The sequence below is a fragment of the Paramisgurnus dabryanus genome, chromosome 2 (genome assembly GCF_030506205.2).
Source record: "Paramisgurnus dabryanus chromosome 2, PD_genome_1.1, whole genome shotgun sequence".
In the NCBI taxonomy this organism is placed as follows: domain Eukaryota; kingdom Metazoa; phylum Chordata; class Actinopteri; order Cypriniformes; family Cobitidae; genus Paramisgurnus; species Paramisgurnus dabryanus.
In genome coordinates this window covers 8,601,892-8,625,664 of record NC_133338.1, presented here as the reverse complement: position 1 = coordinate 8,625,664, position 23,773 = coordinate 8,601,892, and the positions used below count along the sequence as shown (strand labels likewise).

Sequence of the window (23,773 nt, the reverse complement as noted above, 5' to 3'; positions counted from 1 at the left end):
CATCACCGTAAAAACTTCGTTTTATGCCACGACGGTAGCTCAGAATAACACACTGCTGTCTCAACGCCGCTGACAGTTTAACATGTTTCTGGTTTCTGACCCCGAGTTCAATGACCTAGAATTTGTTTGATTTCTTAAACCATATAGACAAAATTTATAGGCTCACAGACCAGCAGACAGCCTTGTGTCTTTAGTTACTTCTTTTCAGATCTAAAAACTGGCCTCAAGAGTACCAAAAATAAGCTAAAGGTACTTTCTCAATGCTGACAACATTTCCTACTTGAGTAAATCAAGACTAATATTGATATAAACACTTGTTTCAATAATGGGCTAAACTGCTTTATGTTTCTTCTTCACTATAACATTTCTGTTGACACCCAAACAGGATAAAGCGAAAAAAGAATTATACTGGAAACAGGGACATGAAGGTTGTTGCTAAAAGTTAGTAAACAGGCCATAGATACCCTCAGGTTTTCAATAAGTGCCCCTAGGCCCCATGCTGACCTTCAAAGTGAAATATCACAGCAGGCCTGGCCTACCAGCACATGAAGAACATTATCTTGAGAGAGAACTTTGACCTTTAAACGAACACATGCAACATTTCACTTTGCACCACAATTAATGAAAGTGCAAACCGGAAAGCAGAAATAATAGTTGTATTTGAGCCCTTGTCCCTGTGAACTCTTATATGTCCTTAGAATGTGCATTTTGCAAGCCTCTTAAATGTAGCAGTTTACAATTGTATAACATTACAATTATGGACAGATGTGAGAACTGGAGGTATCAGTAATTGTTTTATGTCCTCTAAAGTCAAATGCCATGAAATGCCATTTTACAGTACTTCTGCAGTCTCATGTTCCTGAGTGAAATGGGATATTAAACAGAAACAAATGCGGAAATGTTTGTGAAACAGTTTGAAGCTACAGTACACACTTTAAGAGCCAATTAAAGCCGGGTTTAAACTACAGAATTTACCGTGATTCCCCCATCCTAAGATTTCGAGAGAAAAACGTGTCCGGGACAGAGTCGGCTGTAGATGTCGGTGGGATTAAAAGGAGAATCTGACTGACGCGACACGAGATTTAATATTTAATGCTGGGTACACACCAAAAGATTTTTTACATCTTATAAGATTTTCAAAATGTGATAGACCACAAACATAAAAAATCCTAGATTTAACCGTTTTGCTCCTATAGTGTGTGGTGTGCCATGATGTGTCAAAGACAGCAGATTATCAACCAGAGTCTCGACTGTGAACACAGGAAATCTCGCAAAATCTCGCGAGACTTCAGAATAAGCATGGCGGATGATATGCAGGAAGAAATTTCAATGATAGTGTTTGGAATGATTTTCACAGAAAATTCAAGGGGGAAAAAAGGGTTTGGTTGAAGTTGTGGAGCATAGTCTGTACAAGTTCACTTTGTGCTGCGTCATGACTGCTTCCGTCTTCCATCATCTCGCTTTTGATTGGATATTGTTTCGTTTCACGTGATATCTCAATAACGTGCACACATCAGGATTTCTGATCGTAAATATTAAACATATTTCATATTTAAGATTCACGATCGGGGCGTCTCCGACGTCCTTCAGATCAGGTTCGTACACTCTTAACACACCTCACACCTGATGAGATAATCTGTAGAACCAGATCATTCACTTTGTGCTGCAATCACTTTAAATATTCAATCACTTCCATGCAATTGTTTTATCTTTCCCGAAGTGTGTATGCGCTCAGACTGCGTCCTCTTGTGCATTCGCAAATCCATCAGCTCTCGCGCGCGCGTCTCAACAAACGGTCTCTGTGCGTTGCGCTGGGTGCAGAGTGCTCATGGGAGTTGTAGTTTCCCAGTGTCGCGTTGCGCATTGTTTATCATTTCGCATAACTTTTAAGAAAACTACAATTAAAAAATTATATTCAACCTGCCAAAGTGGCTAGTGGGATTGGCTTTCTTGCCCGCCACAGCCGAAATCTACCCGCATTTGGCGGGTGTTAATGTTAAACCCTGTGTAGAACTATCAAGAAAATGGGACATAGCTAGGATTGTCAGAAGGGGGGAAATCAGCCCAAAATCAGCCCGATTGTCTTTTGGTGTGTACCCAGCATAACTGTTGAATTTGTAGCTTTTAACCTGTTGTTTCCAATGATCCAGAAAAAAAACCTATTTCCCAAAGCGCAGAAATTAATCCATCTGCGTCCACCTTAATTCCCCAAAATCACGACACAAGATTTGACATAAATTTTAATTCATCCTCCCAGTCATTTGAGGCCATTAAGCCGTCAGAGGGTTGGAAATTACTGAGGGTTTTGGACAAATGCAACCAAGTTAAATAAAAAAAATTCAAGATAAGGGGGCAAACATGACCCTTTAAAATTAAACTAAAAATGTATTATGACTGTCATGATTTAAATGAAATGTGAAAATTAAGACATGGGTCGATGACAGCATTAGGCATGGGCCGGCCCGGTATAAGATTCTGGCAGGGATGATAACCTTTAGCAAAAATACCATGCTTTCACGATGTTGCGGTATTGCCATTGCAATACTAAAATGTGTTATTTTCAAATAAAGCCTTCAAATTATAATATGCTTTCAAAAAATATAATATTTTCGTAATGTATATTAAATGTAAACATCAAATCAATCACACGACTTAATGATTTAATAAATTTTGTATAAACACAGCTCATACCTTGGAGACGGTATCACAGAACATTTTAGTGGTTTTGAAACCCTGACTGCTTAAAAACCTCAGTATACCTTGAAACCGGTAACCGGCCCATGCCTAGACTGCATTAGATTTAAATCTGTTCACGTTGCATCAGATTACTTTATACGCATTATTTTTGTAGCATTGAGAATTACAACCAATCACAGTCTTGCACGTTGAGCTGATAAATGCAGTGGCCAATCAGTGGTGTTTAAATGAGTTTTTGGTGCAAGTTAAAGAATGTGGTTAAAGCATGCCACGACTTCAATGAGTTTATCATAAACAGCAGCGTGCAGATGCAAATACGAGATTTGTTGTACTGTAAAGTCAGACTTATTAGTGTATAGAAGAAGTGAGTCATTAACTGTTTCAGTGTTGTTTGGTTGCTTTCTTTATATACATTTGCAGTTTTCATTATGTAACAGCAACCTAACATAAACTTTCTCATTTTGTTAATATGCCATGCAAAACATTAAATGTATTCTAATCTAAGTTTGTGCATTTACATTAATTTCATACTTTTGCATATATATATATATATATCTATAGCTGTCAAAACCGGTCCTGGTTCGGAATCGGCTCGCATTATCATTTAAAACGTGACGTTTACAGATCAAATATTACACTTTCCGATCTGCTTGCAATTTAATCAAACAAGGGATTTCAAACCGGGACGATTACATCAGTACTTTCACAATGGCCAATGAGAGACAGAGGTAAATGACAAGAAACAAGCTGGTGTATGTGTCCAGTAGACAGCGGAGGCAGAGAAATGGATTGTGGAAGTGTGGAAATGACACAGCTGCCTGAAAAACACATCTGTGAAAGTGTATTATGACCATTGCCTCAAAATCAAGAGATAAAAAAAATCGTCTAGGTTTTAAACACACCAGCTGAGTGTGGAAAACTGCTAGCGGATTAAAAATAATAATAAATGTGTCACAATTTTCATTCGTTTACATCCGCTTCCCCAGGATGATCTCACAAGAATACGTACACATTTTACGAGTTGGCTTATTCTAATTAATTCATTCGACGTTAATCGTGCAAAAAAGAACATTGTTATGAATAAAAATAATAATGACACACACACTGTAAAAAAAGCCGTAGAAATTACAATGTTATTGCAGCTGGGTTGCCGGTAATTTACCGTAGATTTACATTTATGTAATTTACTGGCAAGAATTTGTTCAAAGTTCAATCAATTTTAAATATTAACAAGTATTTATCTTTACAGAATAAAACTATACAATAACAGCCTCATGCAAAGCATTCTTGGAACCAGAAGTCATCATCAACCTTTTTCTGTTTTTTGCTTCAGATTTTGTTTCCCAGAATGTTTTGCTTGATGCTGTTTTTTTTGTTTTACTCTATAAAGACAAAGACTTGTACATGTTTAATGTTAATTTAACTTTGAACAAAATGTTGCCAGTTAAAAACATAAATTTAAATCTACGGTAAATTACCGGCAACCCAGCTGCAATTTCTATGGATTTTTTTTACAGTGCACCCCAACTTCACAGGGGTCAAAGGAAATCGTACAAAAATGTACGACTGCAGTCGTACGAATAAGAATATGTATGAATTGCTATGAAATAGCGTTGGCTTCCCTGTGATGTAACGTGAAGGGCTCTCTTTGACACGATAATCATAATTTTATCTTGTAGTTTGTGATGCAATGGTTTTAAATTAATTGTATTATTAATAATTAATCATCTATTAATTATGATCTAATTATCTTTTACACTATTAAATTAATATAATTTTTTATTATTTTTTATTATTCAATGTGAAGGCTTTTCCACTAGTGATGAGGCAATAGGGACTCGTCCCTCTGAGGCCTAAAACAAAGAACAGATGCCAACAGTTGTTGCTGTGTGTTACCATAGGGCAGCACTTTACTGACTTTAAAACTCAAGTACATGAATGTGGCTGACCAAATAAAAACTGAAAAAGGAAATGTCTGGGATCCATAAACATCTTTTCATAAAAGTAGTTGTCTTGATTTAGTAGCCGGCTTTCATAAAGAAATCATAGAGAAAGCTCTAGATCGTACTTGTGTGGGGTGGGAAATAAATCAACTGACACGTAAAAGCGGGAACTGCTGAGAGAACAATTCAAACAACAGTGAACGCCGCCAACAAAGAAATAGTGCACATAAAACAGCGTCCGTCTGAGAAAAATGCTAACCTACTGCAGAAACAGCGACACGTTTTTTTTTTCTTCCTCTCTTATTTTCTTCCTCTCTTTCAGTGAAAGTTGATATACGGCACATCATAAAGAGTTTTCAGACAGGCGGGGATGTGAACGAAACTGCATAGAGAGAAGGCGATAGGTCTGCAAGGGCAGGGAAATGCGGAAACTAGCGGAGCACGAAATAGCTCAAAAGAGAATTGTTATGTTCTATTCAATTTCAATTCAATTTATTTGTATTGTGCTTTTTGCAATTCGTATTGTTCTAAAACAGCTAAACATAGAAACCCCTGAGAAAGCAAACTGAAGATAATAAAGATAAGTTGTAAAATAGATGAGGAAGGAACTAAGAAAAGTCCTCCTCTTCCTCCTTTGGCAGGCAGCATACACGGTTGAGCACATTTACACAAACGCTACTTTGGATTTATGTATTTGGCAGATGCTTTAATCCAATGCAAGATTAACAGGGAAATGTTAATGCAATTATAAATGCTCATATTTATTAAAATATATATTGTATTTAGATGTAATATGGACCAACTATAAATGTGATATGTGAATAGTAGTGATGCATGACTGCTGTTGGGTGAGACTCAATGGTGGCATAAACCCTTCAGAAAATGAGTTAGGGTGAACGTCACATAACAATTAATATTCATGAGCCGAGCCATGCCTACAGAAATTCATTACAGAAATGTGCCCATTCATCCACGACTTTTCTGGATTTTATGTTTCTTATAAACCCTGCATTTCAAAATATTTATCAAAATATTATCAGTGTTGAATACATTTTTATTTTTTAATTTGAACAAAATGTTATTTATTGTAAGTCGTTTATATTAATATCTGTTCTCTATTCTCCTGCTCCTATCCTTCTCAAAATCATCTTTGCTGTGACAGAGCTTAATAAAAGCGAATAAAAGGCACATGCCACTAAAGTCAGATGAGACGGAAAAAAATAGATTAAGACAGTAACAGAATCAAAGAGTAAAAAAGAAACAGATGATATAAATGTCACTACAAAGAAATACAGAAGATCAACGTCTTTACAGCAAATTCCATCTGTCACAAACACCACATGGTTCGCTGCAAGCCGCAACCTTGAGTCGAATGACAGCGCTTTGACCTTACGTAAGTCTGCAGCTGGAGACTGGTGGAACAAATGGCTTACTTTAACCAACCAATCACTCATCGAGCAGATTGAATGTTAGCGGCGAGTCAAACATTCCTGGCAGCTCTTCATAAACCTTTTCCTTTTTGCAGAAGTGTACGGTTTGTAAATGATCTTAAAGTACCTGTGCCAGTGTTGAGCGACTGCTGTCTGCATTTCTTGAAGTGGAAGCGTTTGATGGCCACCGGATGGCCCCTGTATTTGGCTCTGTAGATGATGGTACCACTGCCGCCCTGACCCAGTATATCTGCTTCCTGTTCTCTGCATTCTAGATCAGTATTCAGCAGGAACAACCTGAAATATAGCTTTATATTAATATATTGGAAGAAAGCTGTTATATGGTAAATCAGATAATGTGCAAAAATTGAATGATCCTCATTTCATAACACATCTGCGACGATTCAACTGTGAGATTGGTCGTCGAATCTATCAATCCATCTACATGCATTTTTAATATCAATATATTGTTTGATTAAAATGTGTCAAAATGAACATGCTTTAACAGATTACAAATTCAACATAAAGGCTATGAAAGTATGAAAAAGAACATTTATTTTGAGATTTTTACATTCCACGTAAATGCATTTTAATCTCTTTGAAAGGGAAACACAAAACTTAATTTGGCATTCTACGAGATTACACACACTTAAATTACTATTGATATGCATTCTTATGTGATCGTGTTGGAACTGATTGCGCACGCGAGAGAGCATTTCTGTTGTGTGTCATTCAGCACGATTTCGGCGGATCCACCTTCACTAACTGCAAGTTAATCGATAACGAATTGTGAACGAATTGCAAATTTGTGATACGACGAGCTTGGCTAAAGAGAGAGTTGCGCTACTGTGTCTCATACTGTAGTCCATTAACATACATTTGCTGAATAGAGCAAAGAAAAACAACGTAATGTTTTTATGTGAAGCGAAGCGACAGTTTATGCTGCATCTTCTTCCTGAAGCGCCGTTTGGAATTCACCCTCCGCCTGTGTGTGTGCACGCGTTTAAGTGCCCTCAGTAGTGCATACTTCAGAAAGTTAAAATCTTTTCTTTAAAATCTTTCTGTTCTTGACAGGGCACATACATACAAAATGATCTCACAGTATTCTTTTTCTGATAAAAACATTTGTTTATGTCTTAAGTGAATTTTAGAGTCCGAAATCATTCCGCTTATTTTGTCTTAAAGCGACAGTAACCTCAATTAACCTCCTTAAGTCTGTGTTATTAATGTTAATCAAACAACCCAAGACAAAGAGAAAATCACTTCTGACAGGATTTTTTAAAAATGTATTTAATATTTTCTAATACATCATAATGCTAACCGTAATGGACACCTTTGTGGGTCGTATGTTTGACACCCCTGGTCTTTACTGTATCTTATTTTGACTGAGAACTGCCCACTTAGACAGGAAACGAATTTCCAACCTAGCACGGCGAGTCTTGGTTTTATGTTCTGTTTAGATGGGGGGTTAACCAGGTAGGGTAAACTTAGCCAAATTTGCACATTAAACTGAGATTGGAGAAAATATTTTAATATTCACACACCTTCAAGGCTTTATTAATGGACTAATAACAAAAGTGCAAAGTGATTGATTTTAAAATGAGCCCATCTTATTATCGATCTCATTAACTACTTCACATTTCAAACTGACTTCTGACATTTTGCAAAATGTCGGTCATTAACATACAGTCTTGTACTCTGTTTCGAGTTCACTTTAACACACAGAGGATAATAAATGTTCCACTGTTGTGGCCTTTGCCAATTCAAAAATGCAGTCGTTTAGCCAGCCATCATTTTAAATCACTTCTATTAAAAGTCCATATGGGTACATAATTTAATCACACATGTGCTTTGAAGCATGTTTTAGTCGTTGGCTAATGATTTTACATACACATGCTTTTAATGTGATCCCTCGCCAGTGTTTCCTATAGGCTGTAGAATGTGATACAAACTTGGAGCCATGCTATTAACAGGAAGCAATAATTAAAAGTGTAATACATTACTTGCAAAATCATGTAAACATTTGACTTTTACGCAAAAGGCCACCATATGATGTGGTTAACCAAAGACATTTAAAAACATGTGATCCATATACTGTATATAACCACATTCTGATGCATGTTACCACATCAACACACCATCTATAGTTATATTCATTTATAATGCCAGTTAGCAAGCCTCACTAAATAAGATTTAACATTTTTCCATGACTGTTGGTGTTAGATAATAGAAAAAGCAAAACCTGCAGAACACATGAATATACGGAGAGATAAATAAAGTAAATTGTCCTCATTAGGTTAGGAAACTCACACTGGACCTTTTATGCTTATAAGTAAAATAAAAAATAAATAAGAAACACATTTCGGCTACCCCTTACAATAGCCTTGTTTCAAAATTGCCCTAATGTCTACGGTCTAATGCAGGGAAGTGGAGTGCTGACGGTGCTGCAAAACCCCCTAATTGTAAAGGATGGTCCTGTAAATGCAACACAAATGTTGGTTTATTTATATTTCTTTGCTCAGAGGGCCTTATCATACACCCGGCGCAATACGCGACACAAGTGTTTTTTGCTAATTTCAGCCCGCCGCAGTTATCATGTTCATGTCTAGCGTCACATTGTTTAACCAGGTGTGTTCAGGCGCATTGTCAGCACGTTGCTATTAGAGGCAACTAAAATAGACTACGCCATTGACCAACTAAAACCTGGTCTAAAGTCTATGGCGCAGTACTGTTTTTGTTATTAAAAGATTGCGTTAATATGCGACTATAAACGACAAATACATTTTTGTATATGACGACTGGAAATGTTGAGATGAGAAAAGAAATGCTTTTCAAAACACTCACACCGCTCTCCACACGTTTGTAAATTCTGTACGGGTATCTCCTGTTTGTTACAAATACAGTAAAGTATTTTTGAGAGTACAAACCTTTTCTTGCATATTTGTAAATTATTATTTGATGTTGACGTTCCACCACATACCAAAGATGCTCTATTGGGTTGAGATATGGTGACTGTGGGAGCCACTTTAGTACAGGGAAATCATTGTCATGTTCAAGAAACCAATTTGAAATGATTCGATCTTTGTGACATGGTGCATTATCCTGCTGAAAGTAGCCATCAGAGGATGGGAACATGGTGGTCATAAAGGAATGGACATGGTCTGAAACAATGCTCAGGTAGGCTGTGGCATTTAAACAATGTTCTCATTCTGTTTACGCCAAATTCTGACAGAAAGAGAGACTTATCAGACCAGGCAACATTTTTCCAGTCTTCAACTGTCCAATTTTGATGAGCTTGTGCAAATTGTAGCCTCTTTTTCCTATTTGTAGTGGAGATGAGTGGTACCCGGCAGGGTCTTCTGCTGTTGTAGCCCATCCGCCTCATGGTTGTGCGTGTTGTGGCTTCACAAATGCTTTGTTGCATACCTCTTTGTAACGAGTGGTTTATTTCAGTAAAAGTTGCTCTTCTATCAGCTTGAATCAGTTCGGCCCATTCTCCTCTGACCTCTAGCATCAACAAGGCATTTTCGCCCACAGGACTGCGCATACAGGATGTTTTTCCCTTTTCACACCATTCTTTGTAAACCCTAGAAATGGTTGTGCGTGAAAATCCCAGTAACTGAGCAGACTGTGAAATACTCTGACTGGCCCGTCTGTCATCAACAACCATGCCACGCTCAAAATTGCTCAAATCACCTTTCTTTCCCATTCTGACATTTAGTTTGGAGTTCAGGAGGTTGTCTTGACCAGGACCACACCCCTAAATACATTGAAGCAACTGCCATGTGATTGGTGGGTTAGATAATTGCATTAATGAGAAATTGAACAGGTGTTCCTAATAATAATAAAGACCTTGCATAATGAACTGTATCGTTTTTGTTACCTTAGAATGGTAATAAATGGTTTTTATCTACATACACTGCGGGTCCTGTCATGTTTTTACAGTAGCCCTTGACAAACAAACTGTTCTTGTCCCTGCAATGTCTCAGACGATGACATGTTTGTCCTGTAGCAGCTACAGTAGCTTCTGTTGGTTGCAATTCACAATGTCCTTGCTAAATGCTGTTAAAAAACACACACTGGGCCTTTAATGTACAAAAATACTGATGTGCAAATATTGTCTGCCAATATATGGTATAGATAGCAACGCAGGCTGTATCCGTGCCCTCATCACAACTCTCTCTCATCACAAAATCCTGCTGTGATATCGAAATACACCACAGATGCTAAACCATTTAGCCGACTGTCTAAAGTGAATTTAACACACAGACACTCAAGAAAGAGTTTAAAATAATTATTACCAATTCAAAGTGGTTAAGATTTACGGTGGTCCGGACCTCTGTGATGTCATAGCTGGTAACGTCCATGCATACAACAACTAAAACATCTTCTCGCGTCCCTGGTTTAATGCCATCTATCCAAAATTTAACTTAAATTGGTTAATCCAATTCGCAACAGTTAATTTTAATATACGATTTAAAAGTTGACGTTTCGCGTATGATTTCACCAAAAATGTCAGTTTGACGACATCTGACTGCAACCCATGTAAAGCTTACATACATTTTGTTAGCAAGTCTTTAATAAGTTTAAGTAAAATTTTAATCTTTATGTTTCAAACAGAGATTTGTTATTGACTGCAAGTTTAATTTTAAGTCTGACCTAACGTTGCAAAGCTAACATGACTCTAACAAGCCACAAATATACATCACACACAAATATTTTGCGAAATTAATGCATTTTTTAACAGATAGTTTTAATTTCTTAATTAAAATAATTTTATTTGTTTAATAACATATAATTAACATTTTATGCAATCAAACAAACATAATAGATTATTCACAATGAGAGATTTTGTTGCAATGGATTCTGCTATTGCCTCAAAACACATGCAAAACTGCCTTAAAAGCATGTGTGTCAGAAGTTGAATATGATGCCCAAAAATCCAGTCCAGCTAAGATGTTTGTGTCAGTTGGGAACAGAAACATTTAACTGTGTATTTTATCAATCTAGGGTTACTCTGAAATAATCCAATATGATGCATTACTGGCAACACTGACAGTTATCTTATTATATATATATATATATATCCCACCAAGACCTCTACCACAAAAAAGCTCTAAGAAGGGATTTGATATGGTTGATACGGCTTTAAAAGAGGATTTAAATTCTGCTTTCATTGTAACTTCAAATTTAATAAGCCAATTTATGTGATGCACCACAACCACACAGAGACTGTACTCTTAAGCCAAGCAAAATCTTTGTATCTGTGCTACAACCCAAGCCTAACCCACTTTGATTCAGCTCCATTTAATCCATGTAAGCACTGGTTATTAAGACCAGGTGTGCGGGGTTTACATTAAAAGCAAACCTACTTTAGATGCTACCAGATGCTCAGTAGAACCCACGTATACATTACTGCTAAAACATCCGAGGGGTGGAACATATGTGACCCTATCTGTGAAGCCCAGGCTAAAGTCTTCAATGATGAGATTAAGAGCATCAAAGTTTGATTTTACTTGATTTCAATCTTTGACCTTACCTACTCAGTCAAATATCACGGTTATATTTTAACAGAATTCTCTTTACATTGTGTAGGATGATATTTGATAAAATCATTTTTTTTGCAGACGTAAGTTTAAACTAAAACTAAAGTCGAAAAATGGCTTTTGATACGATGCCCCTGGTTCGAATTTTCCTTGGGCCGACCATGAAATATAATCAGTTAGACTCTGTTCTGTTATTATTGAATCCTATTAAAGGTACAACGTGGGACTTTTAAAAGGATCTCTCGACAGAAATGCATTATAATATACATAACTATATTATCAGTGGTGTATAAAGACCTTACATAATGAACTGTAATGTTTATATTACCTGAGCCGTTTTATTAGAGCCCGAGCGATTTATCGTTTTGCCGATTTTATCGGCCGATTTGAGCATGTCACAGATATATCTGTATCGGCGTATAAGCCGCAGATATGAAGCCGATATGAACGTTCCTTACAGAAAACATTAAATGCTTTTGAAAGATGTAAGACCTTGTTTGTCCAGCAGAGCGCGCCCTATTGGTTGCTAATGGCGACCCAGGTCACTCACTGTAGTGACACCAGCCAATCCCCCTTCACTTCAGTCAGTCTCTCAGTTCAGGTGGAGGCAGTCACGCGGTTTCTTCACAACATTTTACACCTGGTATTAAGACGCGCTTTGGTCGATTGGATTATAAGTGGGCGAGAAAGACACATTCCGGTTTACATTTGGTGTTTTTAATACGTCTCTTTTGTCCACTTGCGAGTTATTTAAAACGCAAGCGGAAGAATTGACGCGAGGCAGAGAAAGGACGCGCTTTACTGGTGCGCAGTCTGTGGGAGTACAGCTGCTTGTGTTGTTAGTGAACATGCTCATTTCAAAGCAATTGATTAAATAAGCTCGCGCAACTTTACACCCTCGCTAAATAAAAGAGGAGGAGAGAAGACGCTTTAGTTTTATAAAAGTTTAAAGTCCCGGCAGAACACTGTGGGTTCGTGTTATAAAAACGTTGTGCAGTACATTAAACATAAGCCTACATCAGTATGTTGTCAGTAAAGCATTGTCGTCTTAACAGTAAGTTTCTAATTAATTTGTGAAGTACATAACTTACTGTAAAGCTAATAAACAATGACTTCATAAGTTTCCATTTTTTTAAATAAGTCCAATATAACATTATTCTCGTCAAAACTGACAATGAGTTAAGTTATATGTATTTTGTTTTGTTTGTGTTTTAAAGTTATTTATAATTAGTCAAGTTTACTGTTTTGTGCACTTATATCAGAATCATTTTGGATAATAAAGTTTATTGTTAACTTGTAAAACACACCTGCCTATATTATATCTTTGTCATGTCATTTAAAGTGTTTGGTCACCACATTTGTGAGTGATCATTACAAAAAAGTATTAATATATAGTATATTCTGTTAATGTATATAGTGTATTATATGTACAGTAGCCTGCTGTAGTATAATATACTGTAGTATATGTGTACTGTACTATAATATGCACATAAAGAATATCGGCCGATATATCGTTATCAGTCTTTTTTTACTCCCTAATATCTGTATCGGCATCGGCTCAAAAAAATGCATATCGGTCGGGCTCTAGTTTTTATCTACATACACCTTGGGTCCCCTTACATAGAAGTCTCTGTCATGTTTCTACAGTAGCCCTTAATGGACAAACTGTTCCTTGAAAGCATTTTTCATGATTTTCACAAAAGTTTAATGCCTCCCAGAAAATGCTCTTCTTTAAATATATAAACATACAATATTTTAAATGAAAGAACAGACCCTCTGCAAAAAAAACGTTTAATCCTACCTTCATCGGTTCTCATTTTATCACCTCTCAAATATGGGTAGGTTTCTTCAAAAACAGAAAATTTTGAGCAGAAAGCTAAGATAATTCAATTTTTGTAAAGGACTTTTGATAGAGATCAGATGCAGAGCGATCCTCAAAACTTAGACAGACATACAGCTGTTTGTCATACCTAGGGCGATACATCCTTCCTTAGTCAATAGTAAGATTGACATATGACCAAAATCTTGCTGGGCACTTAACTCTTTCCCCACCGTTGACGAGATAACTTGTCGATTACAAGAAAAGACTTCCCTGCCAATGACGAGAAATTCCGGTTTTTCGCTATACTGCTATTATCAATTTCGCAATTCCGCAACTTATTCAACCCGAAAGTAGCGCCTCACGTGAGAGAGAGAGAACTCTGGGTATGTTTTAAAGATCGCTCTGCATCTGATCTCTATCAAAAGTCCTTCACAAAAATTTAATTATCTCAGCTTTTTGCTCAAAATTGTGTGTTTTCGAAGAAACCTACCCATATTTGAGAGGTGATAAAAAGAGAACTAATCAAGTTAGGATGAAACCGTTTTTTTTGTTTGAAAGCAGAGGGTCTGTTCTTTCATTTGATATATTGTTTGTTTATATATTTAAAGAAGAACATTTTCTGGAAGGCATTAAACTTTTGTGAAAATCATGAAAAATGCTGTCGCTGGCTGGCAACTTTTTTTTAAAAACGCTGGCGGTGAAAAAGGTTAATGATAATAGTAATATTTATTTAATATTTATCAAATAAATATATTTTAGTACTATAATAAATAATATTTGTTGAAAATCCAGTAAAAATAATCATTTAAAAAGTCATTATTTTCTTTTAACATTTGGAACTTCATGGATCCAAACCAAAGGCTGCAATTATTTATAAACTAATGATACATTTCATATAATTAAGCAAATTATTAAACACCTGACTTAATACAATACTGAAAACTGTAAAACTAAAAAAAAATTTAAAGTAAAATTTTGAAATTAGGATTAGGATTTAATGTAATGCCTGCAGCGCAACATTAAAATTGCCTAAGACACAGTGGCCAAATATATCCACCTGAATATACAGTATATGATGTTGTGGTGGTGCCTTAAATAGGAGGCAAAGTTGAAAGCATACCTTTAGAACAACCGAATCAAGCACAGTTTTTTTGTGTATGTAAAGATAGATTATTTAGGAAAAGTCACCAAATTTGATATCTCCGAGATGAAGGGCCTTTTTTTTAACTAATGAAATGTCATTTGGGGTCATATAGACCCCAAGGACCGTTTGAGGGTTAATCTATCATCTATTGTTGCTCACATAAAAGTTTAATAGGACAGTTTACATTACGTTAACAGTTATTAAAGTAACTTTGTCAGCTTTGTTTTGCCTGTCATGATTTTGTTTTTTTTCTAATTTTCTGCTTTTTGAATGATACAAAGATCTCCTTTGTTTAAAATAAACCTGAAATATGTGACTTATGTGGATCATTACTGCTATTTATAATTATTACATTACATATGAATCAATAAACATCTGTCGCGTCAAAAGTGAACACGTTGTATATACATATGAATCTGCCTGCAGTCACTAAAATCTGTCCTTAGTTGTTTTGTGTTTGCATTAAACTTTGTTTTTAGTTACGTCTCAAGTTTTTCCTCTGTTTTTTTAGGCTGGGATTATTACCACTCGTGCTCCAGTGGTCTACCAAAAAGCTTTTTATAACTTTTTGTCTGGAGTGTATCTAGATGGTGCATGCGTGAGCCAAAGAATCAATAGAGTGAAGTCTTATGACCGTGTGACATCAAATGCTATAAACATTTTATTAATTTCTTTGCATCCATTGACCACTAGGTGGTGCCAGCTCAAAGGTTCAGAACATGTCGCTGATTAAACATACCAATTTTCGTAGCGATATGCAATTGCGTTTGTGAATTACTGAACTTAACGAGAAAATAAAAAATGGCTGGCGACATCCAAAATGGTCGACCGAAAACCGTTTGAATCTAACAATCCACTCTCATGATTTTAGACTCAAGTTTGCAGTACTTATAAGCATAAATAGCCATTTTTCATATCCCGTGAACACTAGGTGGCGCTGTGACGTACCAGGTTTTGTGTCGATCAAAAAGCTTTTGATAACTTTTTGTCTGGCGTGTCTCTAGATACTACATACCAGAGGTCATGCAAATCAGACAACTGCTCTAGGAGTTCGAAAAAGTAGGTTTAACAAATAATTAAAAATGGCGGGGAAATATTGACGAAACGGCAAAATGACATGAAATCGAATCGTCCTGAGCCAAGGAAATAAGAATTTTGTTTTTTAGGACTTATGGTTCATGCTATGAGCATGAACATAAGTGGATTTTTGGACTGTCCTCTACATGTATGCCAAATTTTTATAACTTTCCTACATACAGTTCTATGGGCTGCAATTGACTTTCTGCGAAAGAAGAAGCCTAAGAAGAAAACTAACAGATACAAAAGGTGTCGAAAACTCAACTATTGGGTCACTTTTTAACCCAACCCAAATAACCCACAGTTGGAAAGGTGCAATACTAACCTATAGTTAGGTTATTTGTTGGGTTATTTTTAACCCAACATTATTAAGTGTGCATATTCAACTAGCCATTTCATGTTTTGGCCCACTACCATGGACATCAAAACTGTATACTATTTTCCTGCCATCAGTAGCAAAGTACATGATTTAAGTGAACAATGTTAGCCTACCGTGAAGGGAAGTCAGTCATGAAGAGCTCAGGAACCAGTTCCTGTAGAGGTACAAGCTGTTTGGGGTGATTGGGACACGCGATGTACTCTTTGTCCACGGCTGCTAGGACACAGTCTTCCATGTTGAAGTAGTGGACGGTGTTGTGATTTGAGTCAGGGAGAGGCAAACTGTCTGACATTCTGGGTACAGAGCTGCAGTACGGGCAGGGAGCGTACTGCTCGATGAGGAGAGAGCCATCACTCTCACTGGCTGTCAGTGCTGTGAAAAGAAACAGAGCACAAATGATGCTCGCCAGACTCTGACCATAGGCATAATGTGTGGTCCACAATGAATCTTGTTTTAGACAAGAACCACCCATTTTGAAGATAAGAGATATTTTTCTTGTACATGCTGTTTTGTGGTTAGTTTACTTGAAATATTGACTATTACACAGACACAACTGAGAAATCTTATTATTTGGCTACCTTGCTACTAGGGCTGTGACGGTACACGTACACGAACAGCTTCGGTACATGACTTTCGGTTCGGTGCACATGTGTACTTTCCAATTTACTTCAAATCCAAGTTTCCACACAAACATATTAAGTGGAGGACCGCAACTTTGTTAAGCAAAGTCGCTAAAGGCGAACATATTTTTTGTCATTCACCTACTATGCTACCTTTGCATTACTTTTCTACATAAAGGACGTCTCACGTCTTCGCATCTCGCAACCTTTTGCAGTTAACACGACAATTTCCATTATTCTCTCATGTTTATTCTATTTTGTTTTTTTATTAATTTTATTTAAAGGCGGAGTGCACAATGTTTGAAAAACGCTTTGGAAAACGGAGTCGGGCCGACTACCAAAACACACTTGTAGCCAATCAACAGTAAGGGGGGCGTGTCTACTAACCGGCATCCTTGCCGGGGTTGCATCTGTGTGGGGCGGGTCTATCAAAAGAAGGTCCAGATTCTATTGCGGTAGGGGTGTGTATGTTTAGGTGATTTCAAATGTCAACATTGGCTTTCAAACATTGTACTGTACACTTCGCCTTTAAAGGTGCATTGGTTAACTTTTAAAAGGATGTCTTGACAGAAATGCAATATAATATACATGACTGTATAATCAGTGGTGTATAAGGACCTTACATACACTGCAAAAAATTATTTTCAAGAAAAAAAAATCTTAGTATTTTTGTCGTTTTCAGTAAAAATATCAAAAAAATTCTTAAATTAAGATGCTGAATTTTTCATGAATTTAGTGTTTAAGAAAAATGTTCAAGTATTTTTGTATTGTTTTCGGTAAAAATTCTTAAATTAAGATGCTTTTTCTTGAGGAGTAAAACAACCCAAGAAAATAAGTCTAGTTTTTAGACCAAAAATATAAAATTTAAGTGATTTTGTGCATAAAACGCTTAGGTTACTAACGTAACCCGGTTCCCTGAAATATGAGCATTGCGTCAGTTGCTGACGCTATGGGGGGGAAACTCCTGTTTACTCCGCGACGAGAGGTTCGCGCTGAAGTCGAATGCAAGTGAGTTCATGGTGCTCTTTTCAGACTATTATAGGGCATAGTCCCGCCCTTTTCGCGGGCTCGAACGCCATAGGTCTGTACATTTTAAAGACGTTAACCAATAGGCTTCAATCGCGGAATAAACAGGAGTCCCCTCCATAGCGTCAGCAACTGACGCAATGCGAAGTGAACCGTATTGAAAGGGAACAATAATTTTTATTGAATTTAGTGTTTAAGAAAAACGTTACAGTTATTTTTCCTTACCACATTGGCAGATTTTTTTTGTTTGTTTTATGCACAAAATCACTTAAATTTGATATTTTTGGTCTAAAAACTAGACTTATTTTCTAGAGTAGTTTTGCTTATCAAAAAAAGCATCTTCATTTAAGAATTTTATATATTTTTACTGAAAACAAGACAAAAATACTAAGAATTTTTTTCTTGAAAATCATTTTTTGCAATGTAATGAACTGTATTGTTTTTATTTTCTTAGAATGAGCTGTTTTTATTTACATACACCCCAGATCACGTTACATGAAAGTTGCCATCATATTACTACAATAGCCCTAAACAGACAAACTGCTCTACAGAGTTTGCATTTCGCCCCTACGTTGTCCCATGCTGCGTCCGAAACCGCCTACTACATACTATATAGTACGCGAAAAGCAGTAGGCGAGGCGAGTAGTATGTCCGAATACATAGTATTCGAAAAACAGTATGCGAAAAGTACCCGGATGACCTACTACTTCCGGTTAGATTTTGCAGTGTGCATACGATGGACGCTTCACTATCCCATGATGCCCCGGACGAGGAGTTATCCAAAGAAGAAGAAGAAGAAGAAGAGGCACGCGGCTGTTTTCACGCTGAAATGACATGACGTGATGACGACGTATGTCACGTGATGTAGCAACATGGCGGATGTAGTACGTCCGAATCTCATTCATACTACCAGGATTCATACTATACAGTACCTACTGTTTTAACGCCAAGTAAGTAGGTACTTCATCTAATTCAGTACCTACTATACAGTATGCGGTTTCGGACGCAGCTCCAGTCTACAACATGTTTGTCCTGTGGCGGCTACCATATGCGTTTTAAAATTGAGGGTTGCAATTTGCAAACTTACCAATAGATGCCGCTAAAATTTAAACACACTACCTATAAACCAAGCAGGTGTTTAACCGAACCGTGACTTAAAAACCTAGGTTGTCAAGACTGAAATGACTATGATTCAGTATTACTTTCGTTTTTATTTAGTGAAAAATGGCATGGGAAAACTTGCCTTGATTATTTCAACAATAACTGTATTTTATTCTTGCATTAAACATATTGAATCTACTTGGCTATAGTGGCTCTTTAATTGGTTCTTCTAGAAAAATAACAATCCTTTCAAGTCAAAGTAAATGCCGGAGGAATTAAAATATAAATGTTGCCCAAAACGCAAAAAAAACTTTTTCCTATATCAAGGAACCCTACCATCAACACTGCTAGATATCTTTACAAAACACACAGACAAATTCCCAAATATGTCATAGTCAGTCATGCATCTACTAATAATCCCGCACAGCAATAAGCTTGTTTACCCACAAACATGTTGGTATTCAAACATTTGTCACATCCGAAGCTGTGTGAGATATGTATGAATTGAACAGGTGTGCCAAGATGCATCTGGCATAATTAACCAGCTTTATGTGGTCTAATAAACTCAATCACTGGAGCTGAATAAATGACAGCGTGACTCATCCTGTCCATATGAGTTTAGCCCTTGTGCTGCACCTGTGTTGTTGATTGACAGCATGTAAGTAGTTTGAATGAGCTTTTGCACTGTGGAACTTTGTTTAGCCTTAATGCATCAAATATGATGACTGTTACACAATACACAGCTGCACCACGTATTAATACCCTACGGTTACCAGCTTAGGAAATTTGTCAAGTTATCACAACATCTTTCACCTCCTCAGGAGCCAACAAGGGGATTTTGAATGTGACTCTTGAGAAAAGTATCTGTATTTTTATAATTATTAATTTTCTGTTTTACACTATTACTTCAGGTGGCATTAAGGTGATTAGGGGGTGCTGTGACCCATGTCACTGCCACATTTAATGCGGGTGACCCGTGCATTACTCCAGGTCCAAGTTTCTTACAAGGGACCTACAGAGAGGAAAATAAGTATTTGAAATATTTCCTTGTAGCCCTTTCCAGCCTTGTGGAGGTGTACAATTTTGTCTCTAGTGTCTTTGGACAGCTCTTTTGTCTTGGCTATGTTAGTATTTGGATTCTTGCTGATTGTATGGGGTGGACAGGTGTCTTTATGCAGCTAACGACCTCAAACAGGTGCTTCTAATTTAGGATAATAAATGGAGTGGAGATGGTCATTTTAAAGGCAGACTAACAGGTCTTTGAGGGTCAGAATTCTAACTGATAGACAGGTGTTCAAACACTTATTTCCAGCTGTATCATTCAAATAAATAGTTAAAAAATCATACATTGTGATTTCTGGATTTTTTTTAGATTATGTTTCTCACAGTGGACATGCACCTACGATGACAATTTCAGACCCCTCCATGAATTCTAAGTGGGAGAACTTGTAAAATAGCAGGGTGTTCAAATACTTACACTGCAAAAAATGATTTTCAAGAAATAAAGTTTCTTAGTATTTTAGTCTTGTTATTAGTAAAAATATCTAAAATTCTTAAATTAAGATGCTTTTCTTGATAAGCAAACGACCCAAGAAAATAAGTCTAGTTTTTAGACCAAAAATATCAAACTTAAGTGATTTGTGCATAAAACTAGCAAAAAAATCTGCCAATGGGGTAAGCAAATTTTTCTTTAAAGGTGCAAAAGAGGATGTTTGTTTTATACATTTTTGCAATATTACTTGAAACTGTCTTCACTAAATGATAAAAGACTATTTATTAGCTGCACTGAAAGTAATATTATTAATATACGTCATCTGTGCACAAAATATGGCCTTAAAAACATCAGCCAATTGCTTATGCGGTCATCGCATAAGCGATTGGCCCTCTGGCGTGTCAATCACTGCCATTACAATCCTTGTGAGAGATGTGCGCGCTCCAGTAACTAAACACAGACGACGCATGCGCATAGCGCATGAAACTCTGTCTTAAGTTTCGTTTTGTTTTCATTGTCGATCCTGCTTTCCTCCGTAGAGAAGAAACTCGAAGGAGGACGCAAAAGAAAGACTTCTTTAAGCTGCTGGGAATAGGAGAAAATTGTCAGAAGAACGTAATGTAAACAGAGTCGTTATTGGAGAAACATTTCAACGCTGGAGAGCAATGAAGGAACAGAGAGGTGTCAAGACAGACGCGCAGTTCGCAAAATTCAACCCGACAGGTAACAGTTATTATTCTTTCTTTGGGGAATAATTATTGTTGTACTGTTATTCAAGTATATTGACGTTGTTCTTGTACTGTTGTTGTAAGGCAGTGACCAGTCTGCTACATGCTAGTTGAAATGGAAGTAGCGTCGACTGATCTAACGTTTTAACGTCTTATTTGTGTATTATCATCATTTCACATAATGAATCCACTGACACGAGTCACGCGACACAGCATATGCCGGTGTTAAACAAACACTCGTGTTCAAATATTCGTGCACGAGTTTTGGAAGGCGTTCCCTAGAAATGAGCTGTGAAGGAGGGAGGCTGTTCTTACGCATGCGCTCATTAAAAAAATTCAGTAACCGTTTTTGGATTCTCAGTCGGCGAAAAACATCCTCTTTTGCGCCTTTAATTTTTCTTGAATTTAGTGTTTAAGAAAAATGTTCAAGATTTTTTTGCTCACCCCATTGGCAGATTTTTTTGCTTGTTTTATGCACAAAAACTATTTAAATGTGATATTTTTGATCTAAATAGACTTATTTTCTTGGGTCATTTTGCTCATCAAGAAAAAGCATCTTAATTTAAGAATTTTGAGATATTTTTACTGAAAACAAGACAAAAATACTAAGAAACTTTTTTCTTGAAAATCAATTTTTGCAGTTTTTTCCCTCACTGTAAGTTTGAATGTAAAAAACTGTTGTTCCAAGTGCCGTTGTTCATACAATTCATCTTACGTGCACTTAAGGGGTGTGTACACCAAAGCGTTTAAACATGGCTGAAAACACGCTGACTTTAGGCGCTTACCAGCTTTTTTTAATCTGAGCGCTTAGGTTTTAGTCAAGTTTAAGTCAATTTTAGTAAAAAAAGTAGTCTTTAACAAATTAATTTAGGTTAAAAAGTATTGGAAATGGGCTTAGGTTTGACAAGTATGTAAAACCTTAAGCTTACCATGAAATGTATCACAAGACGATTGTCGAGTAAAATTGAATGTATATGATATGTTAACAGCGTGACTTGTAAGTTAAATTTGGCGCGATGAGCCTTCAGGTGCCACTTGAGGTTGGTGGTATTCTTCCCACCTAGTGGCCACATTTAACATCGTCTCCCAATATGCATTCCGTTTTTCTTTCTGATGGATTATTCTGAAAGTATGTCCATAAATCATCTTATCGTTTCCGTTTATTGGCGTCACCACCGCGGTCCTTCGAACTCGTCACAGCCCCAGGTGTGTTGTTATTGTGTGAAATCTGGTGCGCGTGCGCGGCATTGCAGCAACCGGGTGGTGGGCGTACCCAAAACAAGGATAGGAAGCGGCAGCATTGCTGATACTTTTTAGCTAAAAACAGACAGATTTCACGCAAAATAGGCAGAAATGACATGCAATGTGAACGTCAAACGTTTTGTCTCGTCTCGTCAACAAAAACTCAAAACCCTAACCGTCATAAAAAAGGTGCGTCAACGCAATCATTTCGTTATTGTCATCGTTGACAAAAACAACAGTGGCCCAGACAAAGGTATTTGATGAACATATAATACAATAATATAAAAGAATATGGTTGTTATCATCATCTCATTTTTGACGAAGGTGGCATTAGCGGCTTTACCATCTGAGCTTTTTATTAATACAATATACAGTATAAGCATTGTCTTAAACTTCAATGACATTCCTATATGTGTTCCTGTAGCTCAACTGATTGCGTTAGCATTTGGATATATGTTTGACAAATTGGAGAGATCTTCTTACCAGGAAACCACTGCTCTATGAGAGAGTTGACATGATCAGTGATAAATGCCATCGCAGAAAAATCCCTTGTGTCTGACTGGCAGATAATCTTGATTCCTCCGCTTTTCTTCTTCTTCCAGTTCAGGTCCGAGGACTCTACGCTGTGGGTGAGAAAAGCGTTTAGTGTCTTACAGCAAAGATCTACAGATATGACCGAAACTACATACAGATGAAGTCAAATGATTCAACAGTAAGGTGGCCTATCATTGGAAAACTATTTACTACACTCAAAACTAGTGAGTAAAATGATGATTGATGAATTGAGAATTCAAACATACTATAAAACAGAGCCTACTACAGTATATCTTCTGCTTCTTAAAGGAAAAAGGAGTCTTTCATATTCATTAGTATATTATGTAAAGACATTATTCCATGAAGATATTTTCCAAATATCTTAGCGTAAATATATCAAAACTTTATTTCTTTAAGTGGATGTAGCAATATCGCGATCAAATTTGGCCAGAAAATCGCCTATAAACTTTGCTTTGCTACCCCGTTCCTTGAAGATTTCCCATTCAAGTTTGGTTTATGTAAAAGCTTACAATTTCCCACATTCGTTAAAAAATGTAAGTCTGTGACAAAAGGAAATTGGTTATTTAAATGTACTGATTCAAATGCTCATTTAAAAGACTTTCCTAGTTTCTTATTTCGTACTCATCACAAACCTCAGATATCCACCATCAAAGGTGACAAGCAGGCCTTCCTTCCAATAGATGGTCTGGCTGCGACGCACACGAAACGTGCTGCAGCGATTTCGCTGCTGGTTCCCTGCAAAGCTGTAGATCACTGTATGCCGGCTCCTGTGGGTCTTGGTGTTCTTTTTGGTCTCGAAAGACTATACGAAACATTGCAGAAGAAAGTGATCAAACTACTGAAACCGTTTGAGCTGTGAACCTCTAAGTCATTTTATTAATTTCAATTTAGCTATATAGTATAGTTTTATTTGACCTCTTAACATTGCTTTTATTTATATCTGCAAGTTTGCACACTAGTTTTAACAAAAT

General features: G+C 36.8%; 1 protein-coding gene across 2 annotated transcripts in view; it reads right to left on the bottom strand.

Annotated features, from left to right (window-relative positions):
- lrrk1 (leucine-rich repeat kinase 1) overlaps positions 1–23,773 on the bottom strand; it is a 134,181-nt gene that overhangs the window by 40,731 nt on the left and 69,677 nt on the right. For both annotated transcript variants that reach the window (XM_073811892.1, XM_073811893.1), the window contains 4 exons: positions 23,435–23,604; positions 22,731–22,870; positions 16,152–16,410; positions 6,198–6,367 (listed from right to left, as the gene is read on the bottom strand). In XM_073811892.1, the coding sequence (XP_073667993.1) occupies positions 6,198–6,367; positions 16,152–16,410; positions 22,731–22,870; positions 23,435–23,604 (739 nt within the window). The remainder of the gene's footprint in view (positions 1–6,197; positions 6,368–16,151; positions 16,411–22,730; positions 22,871–23,434; positions 23,605–23,773) is intronic.